The sequence below is a fragment of the Leuciscus leuciscus genome, assembly GCF_965113295.1.
Source record: "Leuciscus leuciscus genome assembly, chromosome: 5".
Taxonomy (NCBI): domain Eukaryota; kingdom Metazoa; phylum Chordata; class Actinopteri; order Cypriniformes; family Leuciscidae; genus Leuciscus; species Leuciscus leuciscus.
The window spans coordinates 33,200,510-33,219,135 of NC_138729.1; the positions used below are offsets into that span (position 1 = coordinate 33,200,510).

The 18,626-nt window shown below is 42.7% G+C and overlaps 1 protein-coding gene and 1 long non-coding RNA gene across 5 annotated transcripts in view; both read right to left on the minus strand.

Moving 5' to 3' along the window:
* camkk1a (calcium/calmodulin-dependent protein kinase kinase 1, alpha a) overlaps window positions 1–18,626 on the minus strand; it is a 130,895-nt gene that overhangs the window by 23,493 nt on the left and 88,776 nt on the right. For all 4 annotated transcript variants that reach the window (XM_082170658.1, XM_082170661.1, XM_082170659.1 and 1 more), the window contains exons 4-7: window positions 8,688–8,735; window positions 8,441–8,494; window positions 3,411–3,462; window positions 3,118–3,251 (exon numbers count right to left, since the gene is read on the minus strand). In XM_082170658.1, coding sequence (XP_082026784.1) covers window positions 3,118–3,251; window positions 3,411–3,462; window positions 8,441–8,494; window positions 8,688–8,735 — 288 coding nt within the window. The remainder of the gene's footprint in view (window positions 1–3,117; window positions 3,252–3,410; window positions 3,463–8,440; window positions 8,495–8,687; window positions 8,736–18,626) is intronic.
* LOC309499441 lies at window positions 842–2,631 on the minus strand. Its single transcript, XR_014206255.1, has 3 exons — window positions 2,427–2,631; window positions 1,178–1,307; window positions 842–859 (listed from the first exon to the last, which is right to left on the minus strand). It is a non-coding gene; the product is annotated as an uncharacterized lncRNA (long non-coding RNA).

Sequence of the window (18,626 nt, forward strand, 5' to 3'; positions counted from 1 at the left end):
TAAAAACGCTGTATTCTGCTGCCAGGCCATTAGATGGTGATGAAACACTTTAGACTGAACATGTAATACGTATGTGCATGATGCCATTGTTTTCACAGATTCGTGTTTTTGTTGTTTACATGGAGACTGTTTTCAAAAACGTGCACTTTGAAACCCGTTTTCAAAAGTCTGTGCTATCAGGCACCCAAATGCCATTGTCGTGTAAATGAACAGTGTGAATAGTTGTGATTTGCTGTTCTTTCCTTTGCTTCGGCATTTAAGGGGTTAATATGGGGGATTTCCTGGATAACGAAGAAAGCAGGAGAATGGTGCTTTTGTTATTGTTTTGATCAAAGCCATTCGCTGTAATCCTGAATAAAAGCTTCAGTGAGTGACATAATCTGTTTTGTCATCAGTAAGACATAACAACACGTTTCATTTCATTTAAAACATGACACTGCAATTGACAGTGTATACGTTTTATCTTTATCGCAAAGGATAGCCTATAAGAACAGTGCGACAAACGATAGTACATTCGTTTATAATTCCGTTTACATGAAACACCGCAAGTTATCATTTGTCAACTATAACTGTGGTAACTCCAAGTACTTACACTTTATTTGCCACAACCAAGACTTATAAAGCAAATGTAATATGCATAAATGTTTTACATTGTTGGCAAGTGTTTCAACTATGTGACGAGATATTTATTTGTTATAGGGCTTTTTATATGTTCTGGCTCGAACCAAAATTCTGATTGGTCGATTTTTTGCCGCGTTCATTTCATGAGGTTGTGCCGCGTTTATTTCATCAGGTGGAAAGCACTAATTGCTAATGGAGGTGTTTTCAGAGCACCCCTGTTTCACAGGTAACAGTCTGTCTTCAAAACACCCCCCTTGTTTTCACTTCTTTTGGATTAGCCCAACCCACTGGAGAAGAGGGACAGATTGAAGAAAGTAGGCTACTAGAAAGTTTGCTGATTATTATTATTTTATTAAAGTGGACGTGCCTTTTGTGTTTAAGAGTAAACGCTTTAAGTTAATAGTCTATTCGTGTCTCAGCCGCGAAGCTGAGCTCCTATGTTCAGCCTCGCTCTGTGCGAGCAGCACAGAGCGGCTGAAATGATAGTGTCTGTCAGTTAATATAATACATTTATGTTATGTTGCATATTCCTCAAAAGTTCTTGTGATGATATTACTAGTTGACAACATAGTACTATTTTCGGAAATCATAGGCTCTGATATTGCGCAGGTGCACGTGATGCAACGCTGTCAGAGCCGACAGACTCGTGTGTCAGACTCATTTCAGTGCAAAATAATAGGGCTGTACTGTCCCAGTCGATTAGTCGATTAATTGGTCGATACGTTTTGGTTCGACCAAAATTCTGATTGGTCGATTTTTTGCCGCGTTCATTTCATCAGTTTTGCTGCGTTTATTTCATCAGTTTTGCCGCGCTGAGGCGCGCTCATTTCATCAGGTGGAAAGCACTAACTGCTAATGGGGGTGTTTTCAGAGTACCCTTGTTTCACTTTAACAGTCTGTCTTCAGAACACCCCCCTTGTTTTCACCTTTTTAGGATTAGCCCAACCCAAGAGAGAGCGATAACTATAGAAGGTTTGATGCTGAATATTATTTATTTAATTGTGAGAGCGTTTAATAGTCAGTCCTCTTCTAACATGTCAACAACAAAGAAATCGACAGTGTGGCAGCATTTTGTTAAAATTGATAACAGGAAAAAGGTCGAATGCAAAGTTTGCAAGCAACAGTTTTCCACAGCTCGACGACAAACATGACATATCATCTAAAGTGGTAAGCTCACTTGTCTGCGTTAGCTTGCCCTGTCTGTTTTGAGTAGGCTATATAAACATATCAGAATTTGCATATTTCAATGTTTTAGTGTGATAACCTAACTTTTTTTTTTTTTTTTGGAGCCTAATGCGCAATTGCGCTGTGCTGTTGGTTGTGTTAGTTTTGAGCCTAGGATGCTTTATTTTTCAATTATGCACTTTATTTCATTTCTGCTCTTGATCTGGTTTGTTTAATAAATATTATTTTTTTATTAAAGTGGACGTGCCTTTTGTGTTTATTAAGAGTAAAAGCTTTAAGTTAATAGTCTATTCGTGTCTCAGCTGCGAAGCTGAGCTCATGTTCAGCCTCGCTCGGTGCGAGGACATGCACGGTGAAATGATAGTGTCTGACAGTTATAACTTATTATTACATATGACAAAAATCGTTGTCTAAATTATGTTGCATATTCCTCAACAGTTCTTGTGATGATATCACTAGTTGACAACATAGTAGGCTACTGTTTTCGGAAATCATAAGCTATGATATTGCGCAGGTGCACGTGATGCAACGCTGTCAGAGCCGACAGACTGGAGTGTCAGACTCATTTCAGTGGAAAATAATTAGGTCAAAAACGATTTAATATACTGCAAATAGCCTACTAGTTTTTTATGTTTATTTATAATTCATTTAGGCGGACAACAAGGCTACCAAGTACTGCGCACAGTGCGCATCTAATTAATTTAACGGGTTTTTTTTTCTACCGTCATTTTTAGTCGATTTTAGTCGATTTTTAGTCGAAAATTTCAGGACTTCAGTCGACCAAGATTTTCTTTGGTTGAGTACAGCCCTACAAAATAATTAGGTCAAAAACGATTTAATATACTGCAAATAGCCTATTAGTTTTTTTATGTTTATTTATAATTCATTTAGGCGGACAACAAGGCTTCCAAGTACTGCACACAGTGCGCAGCTAATTAATTTAAAGTTTTTTTTAGTCGAAAATTTCAGGACTTCAGTCGACCAAGATTTTCTTTGGTTGATTACAGCCCTAATTTTTTAACAACAATCATTTTAATATGCAAAAATGTTACCAAATCATAGCAGTGCTTACTTCCAAGTCTTTAATGTATCACGCCTATACAAATGTTTTTCAAAGAGGGTCAAAAACAGGATAAAAAAATAATTATATATATATATATATATATATATATATATATATATATATATATATATATATATATATATATATTATGATGTTTTGTGATGTAAAAATCTTGAGAACTCAGATGATTAGCACAAGTTCATTAACAGTGGATTATATGAATGAATGGATTTGTTCGTAATCCTTACCTCAACCAGTTTAACAATGTTGAGGTGGTCCAGTTTTTTCAGGATGGCTATCTCCTGGTAAACTCTCTCCAGAGGACCAAGAACCTTGGGCTGCTCCCCCTGGGCTGCTTTAGGACCTCGGGGAGGAGGGCGGCCTGCACAGCGAGAGAATGATTAAGAATAAAAGGAACTTAGGATGCTGCTAGGATTCCTCAGACTACTTCAACATCTGCCCCAAAGAGCAACATCTGCTGTGCTTAACATCTGCATACATATGGTTTCAAATTAAAACTTAATTTAAATGCTATACATACGAGGGAAACCATACTGTTTCATCAGCTTCTTCTTCGATACCACTTTCATTGCCTGCAAAACAAAGACACAGATGCAATGAGACAAATAGACAATCTTGCAAAGACTATATAGATATCTGAACTATTATACACAGAGGTCTTCTCAAACATAGCTTATTTCCATTTGCCTGAGCCTATAAAGTGGGTGACATAACTGACTTTTTTCCATTTACACACTAATCAAACAGCTTTCACAGAGTTCAATCAACTGCAGTTTTCTCGTTTGCTTCTGGCCTTGATGGGACACTCAAAACTCCACTCACAGCAGTTTTTCTGTGCAAGTGATTGCTAAAGTGATTGTAGAAATTTGGTCACAAACAGTGAGTGACATAATAAGAAGCACGCATATTGTTTTTTTTCTCGAGAGAAGAAAAAAAAAAAAGGTTGAGCAACATTCAACCGCTGATGCTTGGATCAGATGTCTTTGTAAGCAATTGAAATGTTAATCAAATAAATTGCTTTTGGCACACAGAACTGGGCTTTTAAAACATGTACTTCCTGGGAAACACATACTGAGTCATCTGTGTAATTTTTTATAATGGAAGATGTCCATTACAGAAGAATTGTGCACCTGTGTCTTGTCTACTTTTCAACTGGGCTTCTAGCACCTGCAGAAAACATGAGGTTTTGTAATGAGTGAGTGCCTGACAATTTCAAAATTCATCCTTGAGTTTCTCATGACACCCTTTCACATATTGTCATGGAAAGAATACAATTTTTAACTGAAGCACATGTTGAAACTCTGTGCCTGTGGTCTTTTCCCTTAATTTTTCATGCTATAAAATCCAATGTCTCAAAATAATAAATGTTTAAAACACATACAGCCACAATAAAAAGGCCCCATTCATCTCAACTGAAAGCATGCACAACTTCTGACGCGAGTCAATAACAGTCAGCAACAGGAAGCAACAGGAAAAAGTCTCAAGGACAGCTGGAGGAGATCTACATCTGTATTGCTGAAGAGTTTAAATAAATCAGTTCAAAAAGAGTGAAGGGGAAAACATGAATGTTTTATGAACATGCCCGAGGTGAGGACGATGAAACAAAATTGCTCGTTAGAATGCAGCAGGGATGGAAAGAACTGAAGCGTCCGAATATAAATGACTGGGAAACGATGAGATGAATCAGCAAGTAACCCTGCTGATAGGTGAAAAATAAATAGCATAAAATAAATGTATTTCTAATACATTTTAGTATAAGTATACTACAAATACATTACATATTCAATACCCTGCTATTGTATTTTTTAGTACACTAAATTGATATACTTAAAGTCTGCTAAATGGAACAACAAATGTTGTACTTGATGCACTTAAGTTGTCAGGAAATTGTGCTGAGGTCCAACTAAAGATAAACTTAAGTACTGTATATTTGATTGTGCTAAAGTGGAACTATTGCAAGTATACTTTAGGTACTGATATTATACAGAGATCATACTATCCTTACTAATAGTGATATTAAACACATTATAAGGCTTAATATTAAGAAATGTGCATTGTGCAATAAAGAAGTACTCCAAATAAAGTTTAATTATATTTATATCAGTAAGTCTCACTCTCAAGCGATATGTCAGTAAATATGTTAATGGATTTGTAGTATACTTAGTATGAAATAAATGTATTTTAAATACATCTTGGTATAGGTTTTTTTTTTTTTTCACAAGGGAAGCAATACCTAAATAAAGTTTGTTACAGGTGGTGATGGAACTGTATTTATTGTATACTATGAAAAATACAGTGGTACACAAGTGAAAATGCCACCATATATATTTATATTTATTTATTTATTTGTTTGTTTGTTTATTTGTTTATAATTGATACATACACACACTATCATTCAAAAGTTTGGGGTTACTAAGATTTTGTCAAATGTTTTTGAAGAAGTCGCTTATGCTCAATAAATCTGTATTTATTTGTTAAAACATTCAGTACATACAGTAAAAACTGTAATATTGTGAATTATTATTACAACTTAAAATAATTTTATTATTTTAATATATTTTAAAATATAATTTATTCTTTTGATGGCAAAGCTAAATGTTCAACAGTCATTACTCCAGTCACATGATCCTTCAGAAATCATTCTAATATGCTGTTTAAGTTTCTTGAAACTTAAACACAAGCATGAGAAAGACTGAAAGTGTGGAGCAGGAGAAAACACATCGAGTTAAGAATTAGTTTTAATTTCAAGATTCATTCAACCGGTAAAGAAAAGAGAGAATGTGTGGAAATTGTAAGACCGGTAATACCCTGCTCATAAGTTTCTAAGGTCAGTGGAGTGTAAAGGCCAGAGACAGGGGCACTCTCACTCTACTCTGCCTTTATGAAGGGATTTGATCTCTGTCCTCTTCTCATCCTTGCTGTTATATATCCAAACAGCATGAATTAATGAATGTAGCTGTAAACCAGGAGCTATATCTCGCTTTCAGACACACTGTCTATTATGACAGATGACTATGAGGATGACAAGAAAATAATCAGACGTGATCAGTAGACCTGCAAAAAGATCACACCTAATACCAGATAAGACTCCCTTTATGCTGATACATGATGTGATGCTAGATTCATGCATTTCGATTCCAGTATGTGCATGCTTCGGAAAAAACCAAGACACCCCACCCCACACACACACTGTTGAGTCACCCACTTTATCTCTCATATATATATATATATAGTGTTTGTGGACTTTTTCTCAGCATGAAGGAGTCTAACCAATCTCGAGCTCTCTTATTAACAAAGTGCTTTCATCCAATGAATAGGCTCTCAATAGATGTGATTTGCCTTAGCACTACTCGTACAATATAAAGATTGTGGAGCACAAGAGCCTGTCCATCCGGCATCTCAGAGACTCTGAAAACACCACTATAGCACCAACAACAACATGTCAATCAAGTCATTTAGGCCCTGTTTACACCTGGTATTAAGATGCGTTTTGGTTGATCGGATTACAAGTGTATGGCGATAAATACAGGTGTAAACGGGTTCTAAAACATTTTAAGCTAGTCCACTTTCGACCACTTCCAGAGGTACTCGAAAATACATTTGACCGGATTGCTTTTGTAGAATAGACACTCATGTGGTCGAACGTGTTCAAACAGCCGCAAAAGACCAACTACTCTCCACCTACTACCTTAACGCGTAAACATAATGGGAAGCACTCTAGCCAGACGAGATTTAAACTCTGTCGGCTGAAGAGCCAAGTTTGGTTTGAAGACGAAAACAAACCAAACACGATGTTCTCTCACCATTCCTGATATTTAACACACACTCACAGCGTTCAGCAAGGTCTTGCGGCTGTCAGATCAGAAATGTAAGCTGCTGCTCTCTGTATGTTTTTCCATCGTCTCCGGGCACTTTCATATGTAAATTGTGCAAGCTTATTTTGTCCATTAGATTGAAAAATCTTTAAAAAATGCCATACATTTACCCGCCCATAAGCTCTCCCCTCGAATAAATCTGGACAGAAGTGGTTTAAAGTGGACAAAAGACAGATTAAAACACCAGGTGTAAAAGGGCACTTCTTCCTTGTCTACTCGTGATCCGATCGACCAAAATGCATCTTAATACCAGGTGTAAACAGGACCTTAGACTGTGTGTTTCCTTATTCCACACTTAAACTGTTTGACCATATCTACATCCTTTACATACATTCCACGTAGTCTCTCCATTATCATGAGCCTGCATACACAATTCTAATACAACATGAAAATGCTGAGTAGAGTAATTTTATGTCACACTGCCGGATATTTCAAAATATTCAGCTATTTTGACACTGTTTCCAATGGTTAGCTCCCATATGCTGCCTGCATCCGCAAAAATAAGCACTTATTTTAACTTATTTTATGCTTATTAATGTTCAAAATCGCACTTTTTGATAACAGCTATACATTAAAGTGACAAAAAAAATTAAGAGAAGAAAATATCCCTCTTCCTGATGTAAAACTTGAAAAATTTCTTATTTACTTCCTGATTTATTGGCCTGATTAGCAAAATTGGAAAAGATGGCCAAAAAATATCCATTTAAAAATACTTTTCCATATCACAAGTCTTTTGTGTCAGGTTCTAACACAGGGCTTGGTGGCAAAATATTACAAATGAATTTTTTATATATATATTTTAGGGGCAATATGAAAATATAGTAGTTTTTTTTACATTTCATTTCTATCCATTTTGTTCATTACAGATATGCTTCTGTTTTTCAGTTCAAGATGAGGATAGTTACACAGCAGGACAATTTTCTACATTTTTGTTAAAAACTGCTAAATAAATAAATAAAATAAAACATAATTTGAACAGATCATGTTCTGCTTGTGTGCTCTTTGCTGTCCAGCCAATTGAATTATATGTATCAGAAGAAAATGATGAAAATGATTTTTGTCTGTATATAGAATAGAAGAATAGAATCGGGCATTTATATAGCGCTTTCATATGTACTACTGTACACCCAAAGCGCTTTACACTCATATCAGGGGATCTCTCCTCAACACCACCAGTGTGCAGCATCCACGTGGATGATGCGACGGCAGCCACAGTACAACGGCGCCAGTGCGCTCACCACACACCAGCTATAGGTGGAGAGAGATATCTATGTGTTTGTCCGGTTACTGTGTGCATATTGTGTTGTGGGCTGATATGAACAGCTCCAAATAAAATGAAGGACTGCTGCACATTCTTGCCATCACTGTTATATCACAACCCTCCCCCATCTTCTCTAATTTTCATAACCATTCAATCTATCCTGCATCTCCTACATCATCCTCTCTGTCATGCCTTTTTCTCTTTCCAATCTCTTTTCCTCAGTATATTGTTCCTTACCTTTATTTTGCATCCTCAATCACTCACAATATACACCTCATGACTGTATTTAAAGCACTACTAGCATCACCAAATTCAGTTTTGGCCATACAGGCCACCCCACCAGCTTACAGCACTGCTCTAGATGCAACAAGGACATCCAAATGTAAAATAATTGTCATTTTAAAAGGTACTTACATAATATTTGTCATCATCCTCGTTGTATGCCAACTTGACAACACCATATGAGCCCTTTAAGATAGAAGAAATGGATAGAGGAAATAAGACAAACAAAATACATAGATTCTGATGAGTCAGACTATGAGACAGCTGAGGGTCAGAAAGAGTCCGTGTCTGAATGTCTGCTATGAAACACAATTGTGATTTATATATGCACGTCGATTATCAAAATTATACAATATGACAATAATATAGGGGGGCTTACCTTCCCAATCTCACTCTTTAACTTGTATTGGTTAAGCTGGATGCAATCCTGAAATTGTGAGAGAACGAGAAAGAAAGAGAGAAAAGAACAGAGACAGAGAGAGAATCGAATCAATACCAGCTGCACACACAAAGGACCTGTGACACTATATTAATATATTGCACATCAGAGGGAACATGTAAGCCAGCTACAGGCAGAAACAACAAATCTCTGCATTTGTTTCATAACCTATTCCACCAGGGAAAAATGGAAAAGATTTAAAAATTATTTTGCATCCCGGTTGACTATGACAGCAAATACTGCAATCTCAGTTTCCCATTGCCTGACAATGAACTATTGGCAGAAAATCTGATCCACTTCGCAGTTAAATATTGGTTTTCATTGAAGATCTTGATCGCTTAGCATTTTTATGTATTATTATTTCCATGGCAATGCTTGTAACGTAAAAAACCACCGCCACAATTGTGCTGTTTGACTGATGTATTAGTTCTCTTTCGAGAGGTACTCTCGTACTGCGTAATATCTTACGCTAGGGGAAATCTCTTTTCCGCGAGATACTGAAGCCAAAAAATTATCCTTAATTTTGAAATAATGTAAAACGCGTTGCGGCAGCATGCAGACATAGGCGAGACAGCTCGCGCGCCTATTGGCTGCCCTGCGGCAACTGCAGCAGCCTATCGATAAGGCCCTATCGTGACGTCATCACCAATGGGGGCGCTTCGCGCCCCATACGTCACGTCCCGCCGAAACGGGCGTGGCCTGGGGCTATAAATATAGCATCGAAAGGCTAGCTTACCGATTTTTCATCTCTTCAGCGGAGCTCACGCATCGCTGGATCCAGAGAGAAGAAGCCGCGCCGTGGAAACAGCATTTCAGCGGGACGAGTTCGGTACCTGGAGTCGCTGGCCGCGCCGCCTTCAACCACCGTTCCTGCTACGCTATCCGGCGTTATATCCTTTCATTGCTTTGTGTGTGTTCGCCGCCGCGACTCACACTCCCTTTCTAAAAGAGCAGAGCGTCTTTTTCAAGATGTCTCGTCCATCCTGTGGCTCGTGCCGAGCCCCACTCAGCGACGGGGACCGCCATGTCATCTGCGTTTCCTGCCTGGGTGAAGGACATGCGGCTCTAGCGCTCGCTGACGGCGGATGCCCTCACTGCGAGCTTATGCCTATGGCGACTCTGAGGACTCGCATGGCAACTTTCCACGAGCCTGCACCCCCCGCTTCGACGCCGCGCCGTAAAAAGCGCCGTGCTCAGCGGATCCCTGAGCCTCCCACCGAGAAAAGCTCGCCGGTGCGCCTGCCAGCTTCGCCGTCTGCTTCTCTCGAGTCTCTCACTCCCGGACAGTGGCCGCCGCTGGCCGCCGCTTCCGCCGGAGATGACAAGGAAGAAGCGGCAGTTTTCGAGGAGGACAACTGCTCTATCCTGGCTTCGGACAGCGAGGATTGGGCGAGCTCTGTGGACCTCGCCCCTTCTTCTGCCCGCGAGTCGTCAGGAAAACGGGCCAGCATTGAAGCTGAGCTGATGCGTCTGCTCACACAGGCCACAGAGAGCCTCGGCCTCGAGTGGTCCGCGCCCGCCGAGCCTACACGCAACCGTCTGGACGGCTGTTTTCTGCAAGGGGACCGCGTTTCCACGCCCTCAAGACCCGCCCCGTTTCTTCCTGAGCTTCATGAAGAACTGGCAAAGTCTTGGAGCGCCCCTTTTTCAGCCAGGCTACGTTCCTCTGCTTCGGCGGCATTCTCCGTGGTGGACGGTGCCAAAGACAGAGGATACCTCGCTCTCCCTCTAGTGGAGGAGGCGGTAGCAGCCCATCTTTGCCCGCCCTCTGCTGGACGGCGGACTAAGACGGCGCTACCTTCAAAAGCCTGCCGCGCTACTTCCACCCTGCACAGTCGCGCTTACACCGCCGCTGGGCAGGCTGCATCAGCGCTACACACTATGGCCACTCTCCAGATCTTCCAAGCTAACCTTCTCCGAAAGCTGGACGAGGAAGGCACGGAAGCAATCAACGTGGCGGATTTAAGGAGCGCTACGGACCTCGCACTCCGCGCTACGAAATCCGCTGCACAGGCCATAGGGCGGAACATGGCCTCTCTCACCGTTGCTGAGAGACACCTCTGGCTGACGCTTTCAGAAATGCCGGACTCGGAGCGCTCTGTGTTCCTCGACGCCCCCGTTTCTGCTACTGGCCTCTTTGGATCGTCCGTCAAAGATTTCGCGGACAGATTCGCTGAGGTACAAAAGACGTCGCAGGCCATGAAGCACTTTTTGCCAAAGCGCTCTAGCTCCGCATCAGGCCGCTCTAAACAGCCGTCTGCTCGCAGCTCGCAGCCACCGCCCCCCGCCGCCGCTTCACAGCGTCGACAGGCCCGGGACCAGAGACCACGCTCTCGCTCTGCCGGCCGCCGCCCCCCACAGCGTGGGACTCGGCCGAAGGTTGAGATGAAGCCCGAGGCCTCAAAGTCTTCCTAGCCAGCTTAGGAAAACGACGGTGTTCAAGCCCCGCTGCGGCCGGGTTTCCACCAAAACTTCCCGCTCGTCCAGTTCCATTACATGCGACTGTTCCAGTGTACTCTGCAGTAAACAAGTCGGTTGCATTACCCGCTTGCCTGTACACAAACGCCGTTTTCACGGCGACCCAGATAAATCCTGTAAAGAGCGTATTTTCTGGTATTCCGGCCACGGCCGACGGTGTTATGAGTGTAGTAAAAATGCCCACTGCCCAGTGCCCATTCCTACACACAGACACAGCCCGCCCCACAGGGCTCGCGCACATAAAATCGACTCATGTCGATTGCGCACAGAATGTAGTGAACGTGCCCACGTCCCAGTGCCCACAAACACTACACGCTGCATGTCTCTTGGTTTCTGTAAAAACGAAACCAACACACATACAACCGACTCAGGTCGATGGTGTTTTCAGTGCAAATGTGCCCGCTGTCCTGCGCCCACATTCACTCACAGACATGACGAATCCCTCGGTTTCCCCCACGCTCGCCGTCTCTCAGCTACCTGCCGTGAGAGAGCCGAGCGCGGGCGAACCGCCCGCTGTGATCAAAACACTCCCCGCCTCGAGCGCTGCAAATGCGGTGTCTATAATACAGCATACCGAAGCTCCCCGGTCGCCACTATGTCACGACCAGAGCTCCAATCTCATTCAACCCTTAGCTATGCACGCACATGCGTGGGCAAAGCTTCCCGGTGTATCAGAATGGGTGCTGAACATTATAAAAAGAGGCTATTCGCTACAGTTCGCTCGACGTCCCCGCCGTTGTGCGGTGCGAGTCGAAACCACGGTAGAAAAGGAAGTAGCAAGTGTACTTCGTACCGAAATTGCGAAGCTGTTGAGCAAAGGGGCAATAGAGCCTTTATCTCAAGCTCAGAGCGAAGGGGGGCTATACAGCAGATATTTTCTGGTTCCGAAAAAAGACGGGGGTCTCAGACCCATTCTAGATCTAAGACAACTGAACGTAGCGCTTTCAAAACGCAGGTTCAGAATGCTCACAACCAAGAAAATCCTCGCGCAAATTCGCCACGGGGACTGGTTTGTGTCAATAGATCTGAAAGACGCGTATTTCCAAATACAAATAGCGTCACGTCACAGGCGATTTTTGAGATTCGCCTTCGAGGGCCAGGCTTATCAATACACAGTCCTACCGTTTGGCCTGTCCCTAGCACCCCGTACATTCACGAAGAGCATAGACGCAGCCCTCGCTCCCCTGAAACTTCGGGGAATGCGAGTTTTGAACTACTTGGACGATTGGCTGGTTCTAGCTCAGTCACATACGGAGCTCATAGAACACAGAACCATTTTACTCGAACATCTCGAGAATCTGGGTCTCAAAGTCAACTGGGCGAAAAGTTCACTGTCTCCCAGTCAGAGAATATCTTTCCTGGGCACAGAACTGGACTCGCTGTCAATGACAGCTCAAATATCGCTACAGCGCAGATTGACTATTCAGCGCATGACAGAAACCTTCCGCCGCGGCACTATAGTCCCGCTAAAGAAGTTTCAAAGGATGCTCGGTCTCATGGCAGCAGCATCCACAGTTCTCCAGCTGGGTCTGCTTCGCATGCGCCCACTGCAGTTCTGGCTACAAGCGCAAGTACCGCGTCGAGCATGGACTTCAGGTCTCTTTCGTCTCAAGGTCGATCAGGAATGCGTCTCAGCACTGATACCCTGGAGAGCGACCGACTGGTACCAGTCAGGTGTAAGCCTGGGGACTTCCTCGAGTGTGAAGGTGGTGTCCACGGACGCCTCCACCTCGGGATGGGGAGCACTGCTCGAGGGCAGACCGTTTTTTGGCCAGTGGTCAGAACGGGAAAAGCTTCTGCACATAAACTGCCTGGAAATGATGGCAGTCGACAACGCGCTGAGGCGCTTTCGTCCCCAAATAGCAGGACACCACGTCTTGGTCCGCTCGGACAACATGTCAGTGGTAGCCTACATAAATCGCCAGGGAGGCATCACATCCCGAAACCTATACAGGTTAGCGAAACGCCTCCTGGTATGGGCTCAGCACAATTTGCGCTCGCTCAGAGCAGCGCATGTGCCTGGCCACCTGAATGTGGGACCAGACAGACTGTCCAGGAACAATGTTCCAGCAGGAGAATGGTCACTGCATCCGCAGACAGTCCAACTGCTGTGGCAGACATTCGGCAGAGCAAAGATAGACCTGTTTGCGTCTCAAGAAAACGCTCACTGCCCGGAATTTTTCTCAAAGAGCAGGGATGCGCTGGCCCACGTCTGGCCCCGCTGCCCGCTCTATGCCTTTCCCCCCATCACGCTCCTACCTCAGGTATTAGAGCGGATCAGGGAAAGCAGATGCTCAGTGTTACTGGTTGCTCCGTTCTGGAAGAACCAGGCTTGGTTCCCAGTTCTTATGCAGCTGACGAGCACTGCCCCATGGCCAATACCAGTGAGGAGGGACCTCCTCTCTCAAGCCAGGGGCTCGATCTGGCATCCTCGCCCGGAGCTTTGGTCCCTACATGCGTGGGCCATCAACGGGTACCCTCTGATATCCCAGAGGGAGTGTTAAACACGATCATGCAGGCTAGAGCTCCCTCTACGAGACGGCTCTATTCCTCAAAATGGTCAGTGTTCTCCAGCTGGTGCACAGCACGCGGCTTTTCACCCCTGGACTGTGGAGTGACGGAGGTTCTCTCCTTCCTACAAGAGCTACTGGATGAAGGCAGAGCCCCATCCACGCTCAAAGTCTATGTGGCGGCTATAGCAGCGTTTTCCAAACCAACGCTTGGTCAGTCACTAGGAAGGAACGATCTGGTCATTCGGTTCCTTAGAGGAGCTAAGAGGTTAAATCCTCCCAGACCTCCCTCAGTCCCCATATGGGACCTTTCTACGGTCTTGGAGGCCATGAAGGGTGCCCCATTTGAGCCTATCCAGTCAGTAGATATCAAACACTTGTCTTTCAAAACGGTGTTTCTTCTGGCTCTCGCTTCAGTGAAGCGCATAGGGGACTTACAAGCGCTCTCAGTGAGCGCGACGTGTATGGAGTTTGGGCCAAATGACTCGAAAGTCATACTCAAACCAAGGCACGGGTACGTCCCTAAATCCCTCAATACACCGTTCAGGGCCCAGGTAATTTCCCTGTCTGCCCTGCCGGTCTCTAACGAGGAGAAGGACGCCAGCTTCCTTTGCCCAGTCAGGGCGCTAAGGGCTTATGTGTCCCGCACGTCTGTTTTCAGACAGACGGAGCAGCTCTTTGTTTCACTCTACGGACGTTCTAAGGGACTCGCCGTTTCGAAACAGAGCCTATCCATATGGATAGTCGATGCTATAGCGCTGGCTTACACCTCTAAGGGCTTGCAGTGCCCATTGGGTGTCAGAGCGCACTCCACGAGAGGCGTGGCCTCGTCGTGGGCTTGGTCTAGTGGGATTGCCTTGCAAGATATCTGTATGGCGGCAGGCTGGGCCTCCCCGTCTACATTTATAAGGTTTTATAACCTAGAGGTTCCCGCTCTGCAAGCTAAGCTGCTTTCAGTCTAGAAATCGGTACTGTCTGCCCCGAGTACGTCCGGCCCAGAATACCAAAATAGCGCGAGCAACGCTCGTTTAGATCGCGCAGCTCTATGGGCAATGTGTAAGACCCACTATATTCATCAGTCCAGGCCGGGGTCGCCCTGACTGAGTAAATACCATCACTATAACTGTTCTTATAGGATGCTGCATTACAGGAATGATGCTATTCTAGCCACTCTTCCTGGGCTCTCTGTGAGTCACTTATGATCATGTACTACATGAGCCCGGGCACCTGCCCTTGGGACTTTGGTGCTGGATCATAGCATGCACGGCGTTTTACACTGTTTCCCCTAGCGTAAGATATTACGCAGTACGAGAGTACCTCTCGTAAGAGAACGTACTCGGTTACTAACGTAACCTCGGTTCTCTCTAGAGAGGAAACGAGTACTGCGTATCTTGCCGTGCCTGCGCACGCTCCGGTTCGCTCCGGCGATGAAAAACCGGTAAGCTAGCCTTTCGATGCTATATTTATAGCCCCAGGCCACGCCCGTTTCGGCGGGACGTGACGTATGGGGCGCGAAGCGCCCCCATTGGTGATGACGTCACGATAGGGCCTTATCGATAGGCTGCTGCAGTTGCCGCAGGGCAGCCAATAGGCGCGCGAGCTGTCTCGCCTATGTCTGCATGCTGCCGCAACGCGTTTTACATTATTTCAAAATTAAGGATAATTTTTTGGCTTCAGTATCTCGCGGAAAAGAGATTTCCCCTAGCGTAAGATATTACGCAGTACTCGTTTCCTCTCTAGAGAGAACCGAGGTTACGTTAGTAACCGAGTACGTTTTGTATTGTATTATTGATGTATTATTCCCTTTTTATTAACTACTTAATGAAATATCTGATATTCAGATTCTCAAATACATGTAGGCCTAAGTTCATATATTTTGTCGGTTAACCACCTTTATAATGATCATGTTAGTTGATCTATAATGGGCGACGGGTGCAGCTGCAATTCAGAGAATTTGTCTGATTTACAACATGTAAATTCCTCCACTTCTCCCGAAAGACATGAAAGTAAGTGGTCAGTAAACTGGGAAAAGAATAGAGCAAACTTTATAGTTATCTAGAATGTGTGATATCAATAAAACATGTCATCAAATTATGAAAGGATTATTATTGCTGCTTCCATTGACATCAGTGCATATTTGACAAACTATAAATGTTTTTTCCCTATAGCAATACGTGTATTAAAATGTCAGAAACCTAAAATAAGTTGTCATATGATACATGACAAGTGAGCGCATCAGTCTCTGCAGATCTGAATTTAGCAGTTGATCACGCAACGCACTGAAGGTTTCAATAACGTGAGAAAAATAGTATGAGCATGATGTCTCTGGTGACCAGCCTAGAGTCAGCAAGCTCTGAAGTATCAAGATTATCATTCATGAAATTATGACTGAACCGTTCCACAACCAGGGTCAGAACAAGACCATTATTGAAGAAGAAAAGGCATCTAAAAACAAAAACAGATTGTTTCATGTGAATCAGCTGGCAAGTGCAAAAAGACTTGCAGGTAGCCAAGTTGGCAAAACAATTACTATCTGGATCAGCAACCTCGGTGCATTGTGAACTGCAGAGTTTTCACCGCAGCAGGGAACATAGCGACTGCAAACAATTCTGCCCTAATAACAGAAATGTGACATTGTCGCTTTCTACAAGCTAGAATGTACTGCAAATGTTGTAGTATTATAAAGAGACGGAACAGAGACCTTTGTTATTGTTTTTTAACAGCATTCAATTTGGTTTAAATTATTAAAAACATCAACAAACTGTGCCATTTTCTTTTGGTTCTTTGTTCTGTTGTGCTATACTGAAAAAATGTGCTCCTAAAACTGATACCGAAAGATGAATTTACAATGGTTACATCCCTGCTCAACAACATTACAGCAATTTCAAACAGAATAAAGCAAAGACTGAGAGGAACAGGAGGAAAGACTGAGAGGAACAGGAAGAAAGACTAGTAGTGGTAAAAGCAAAAATGAGAAGCTGAGAGAGAAAGAACTTCACTGGGGGAGGAACAACACTGAGAATGTAATGACAGATGAGTGTGAATAGAAATATATATAAAAAAAGATTTCTGACTAAAGTATAATTTGATACGCTGTAATCATTTTTTAGTTTATTTACAGAGAATGGGGAAATAAGATGAAGAGGTAGAGAGAGAGACGGGGTGAGGGCAGAAGAGAGGAAAGTTGGACCCCTGGCTGAGTCCAGACTATTACTGGCACACACTCAGTGAGTTTTGCATTGCAGTAAACCCGCACCTGCACACACAAGCAGATGGTCAAAACTCGCCAAGAACAAGAGCAGAGGAAAATACTTCATGTCTGTATTTCACATTTAATTTATAGGAAAACATAGCTTAAAGAATGATTATAGACCAGAAGGAACTAGTTTAGACAAGACCTTAAATTTGTTACATAAATATTAGGGATGCACTGATACTAAGATTATGGTCAATACCAATAAGCTACTGAACACTTTCATGTTATGTCCTATAATTTGTGAATGGCAGATAAGTAAATAAAAAATGAAACACTAAAAACTAAAATCAATCGTTTAAATGCTTCAAGTAAATTTAGGCATAGCAACATTAATAGGTACGGTATGAAACATGGATATTAATTTTAAGATTTGATAAAGATTACAAAGATACATTTTAAGTGAGTGTTAGATAACTGCATAAAAATAGAGAAAATGGGCATGCACAATTAAATGTAATATCAGCTGATATCTGTCCAATTTTTTTTAAATCTCTAATTGACCTATAACCAAATCCAGAACCAACCTCTTGTGCATATAGTGCATGCCTATTGAAAATGAACAATATTAATAACATTATTCCTCACATTATTAATTCATATCATTCATCAATTATTCATATTGTCATGGCTTAGAAAATAAAGAATAGAGCCCTTACTTGAAGCAAATTGCATAAATGTTTCATAGTAGTCAACACTTTTACCATATTTAATGTCATACTTAGAGGAAGAAGAGAGTAGAAATACCCACACACAAAAAAAGAGGAATAGTGATGTGGGAAGTTTCTTGTTGTCTACTGTATGTTATGTTAGAGAAAGTTCAAAAGAGAGAGCTGAGGTTTTCACAGAGGGAAAAAAACGTTTAAGCGTGACAGACAGGATTAGCGAACAGGCTCAATTTTCAGTTTGGTCCTCTTCCAGGTTGGTCCTTTTTTTCTTTTTAAACCGGATAATCTTGGGTTTAAGTAAGGTACAACCGTATTGTGCATTCAAATGTTGTACTACAATAACATCTGGGATCACCGGGTGTACAGTAAGTAGTGTAGGTCTGTGTGCATGTGTTTGGGGTTAATGCTGGAGAGGGAGCAAAGCATTTTACAGAAAGGGCATGAGAGCATCATGGAAAAAGGTCAGTGAAGAAAATAGTACGAGAGAGCAAACTGGAAAAGGGCAAAAGGGAAAACGAAACAGAGAAAGAGAAAGAGCAAAAGCAAAGAGAAAAGAGAAAAGAGAAAAGAGAAAAGAGAAAAGAGAAAAGAGAAAAGAAAAGAGAAATATCCAGCCATATGAAACCTGACAGTCAATTATTTGCTGGACTGTCAAGGTGTGACGTGCTGCTCGCTCGTGGACAGGAGAGTATGTATGACAGCTGTCTGAAGTCTGAGAGAGGAAATGATAGAGAGAGAGAGAGAGAGAGAGAGAGATAGAGGGAGAATACCCCAGACTTTTTTTTATTTTTTTATGTCCTGTATGACAAGCTCCTGGGATGAAGAGAGAAAGACAGTGAAAGGAGAGAGAGAGAGTGAGGAATAGAATGAGAGGTTGAGAGCCTCAGCATCACATGATAAACAGACTCAGGTTAAGAAGGGAACAGGACACCACAACCTCAGAAAAATCATTAATTATAATTCACATAAA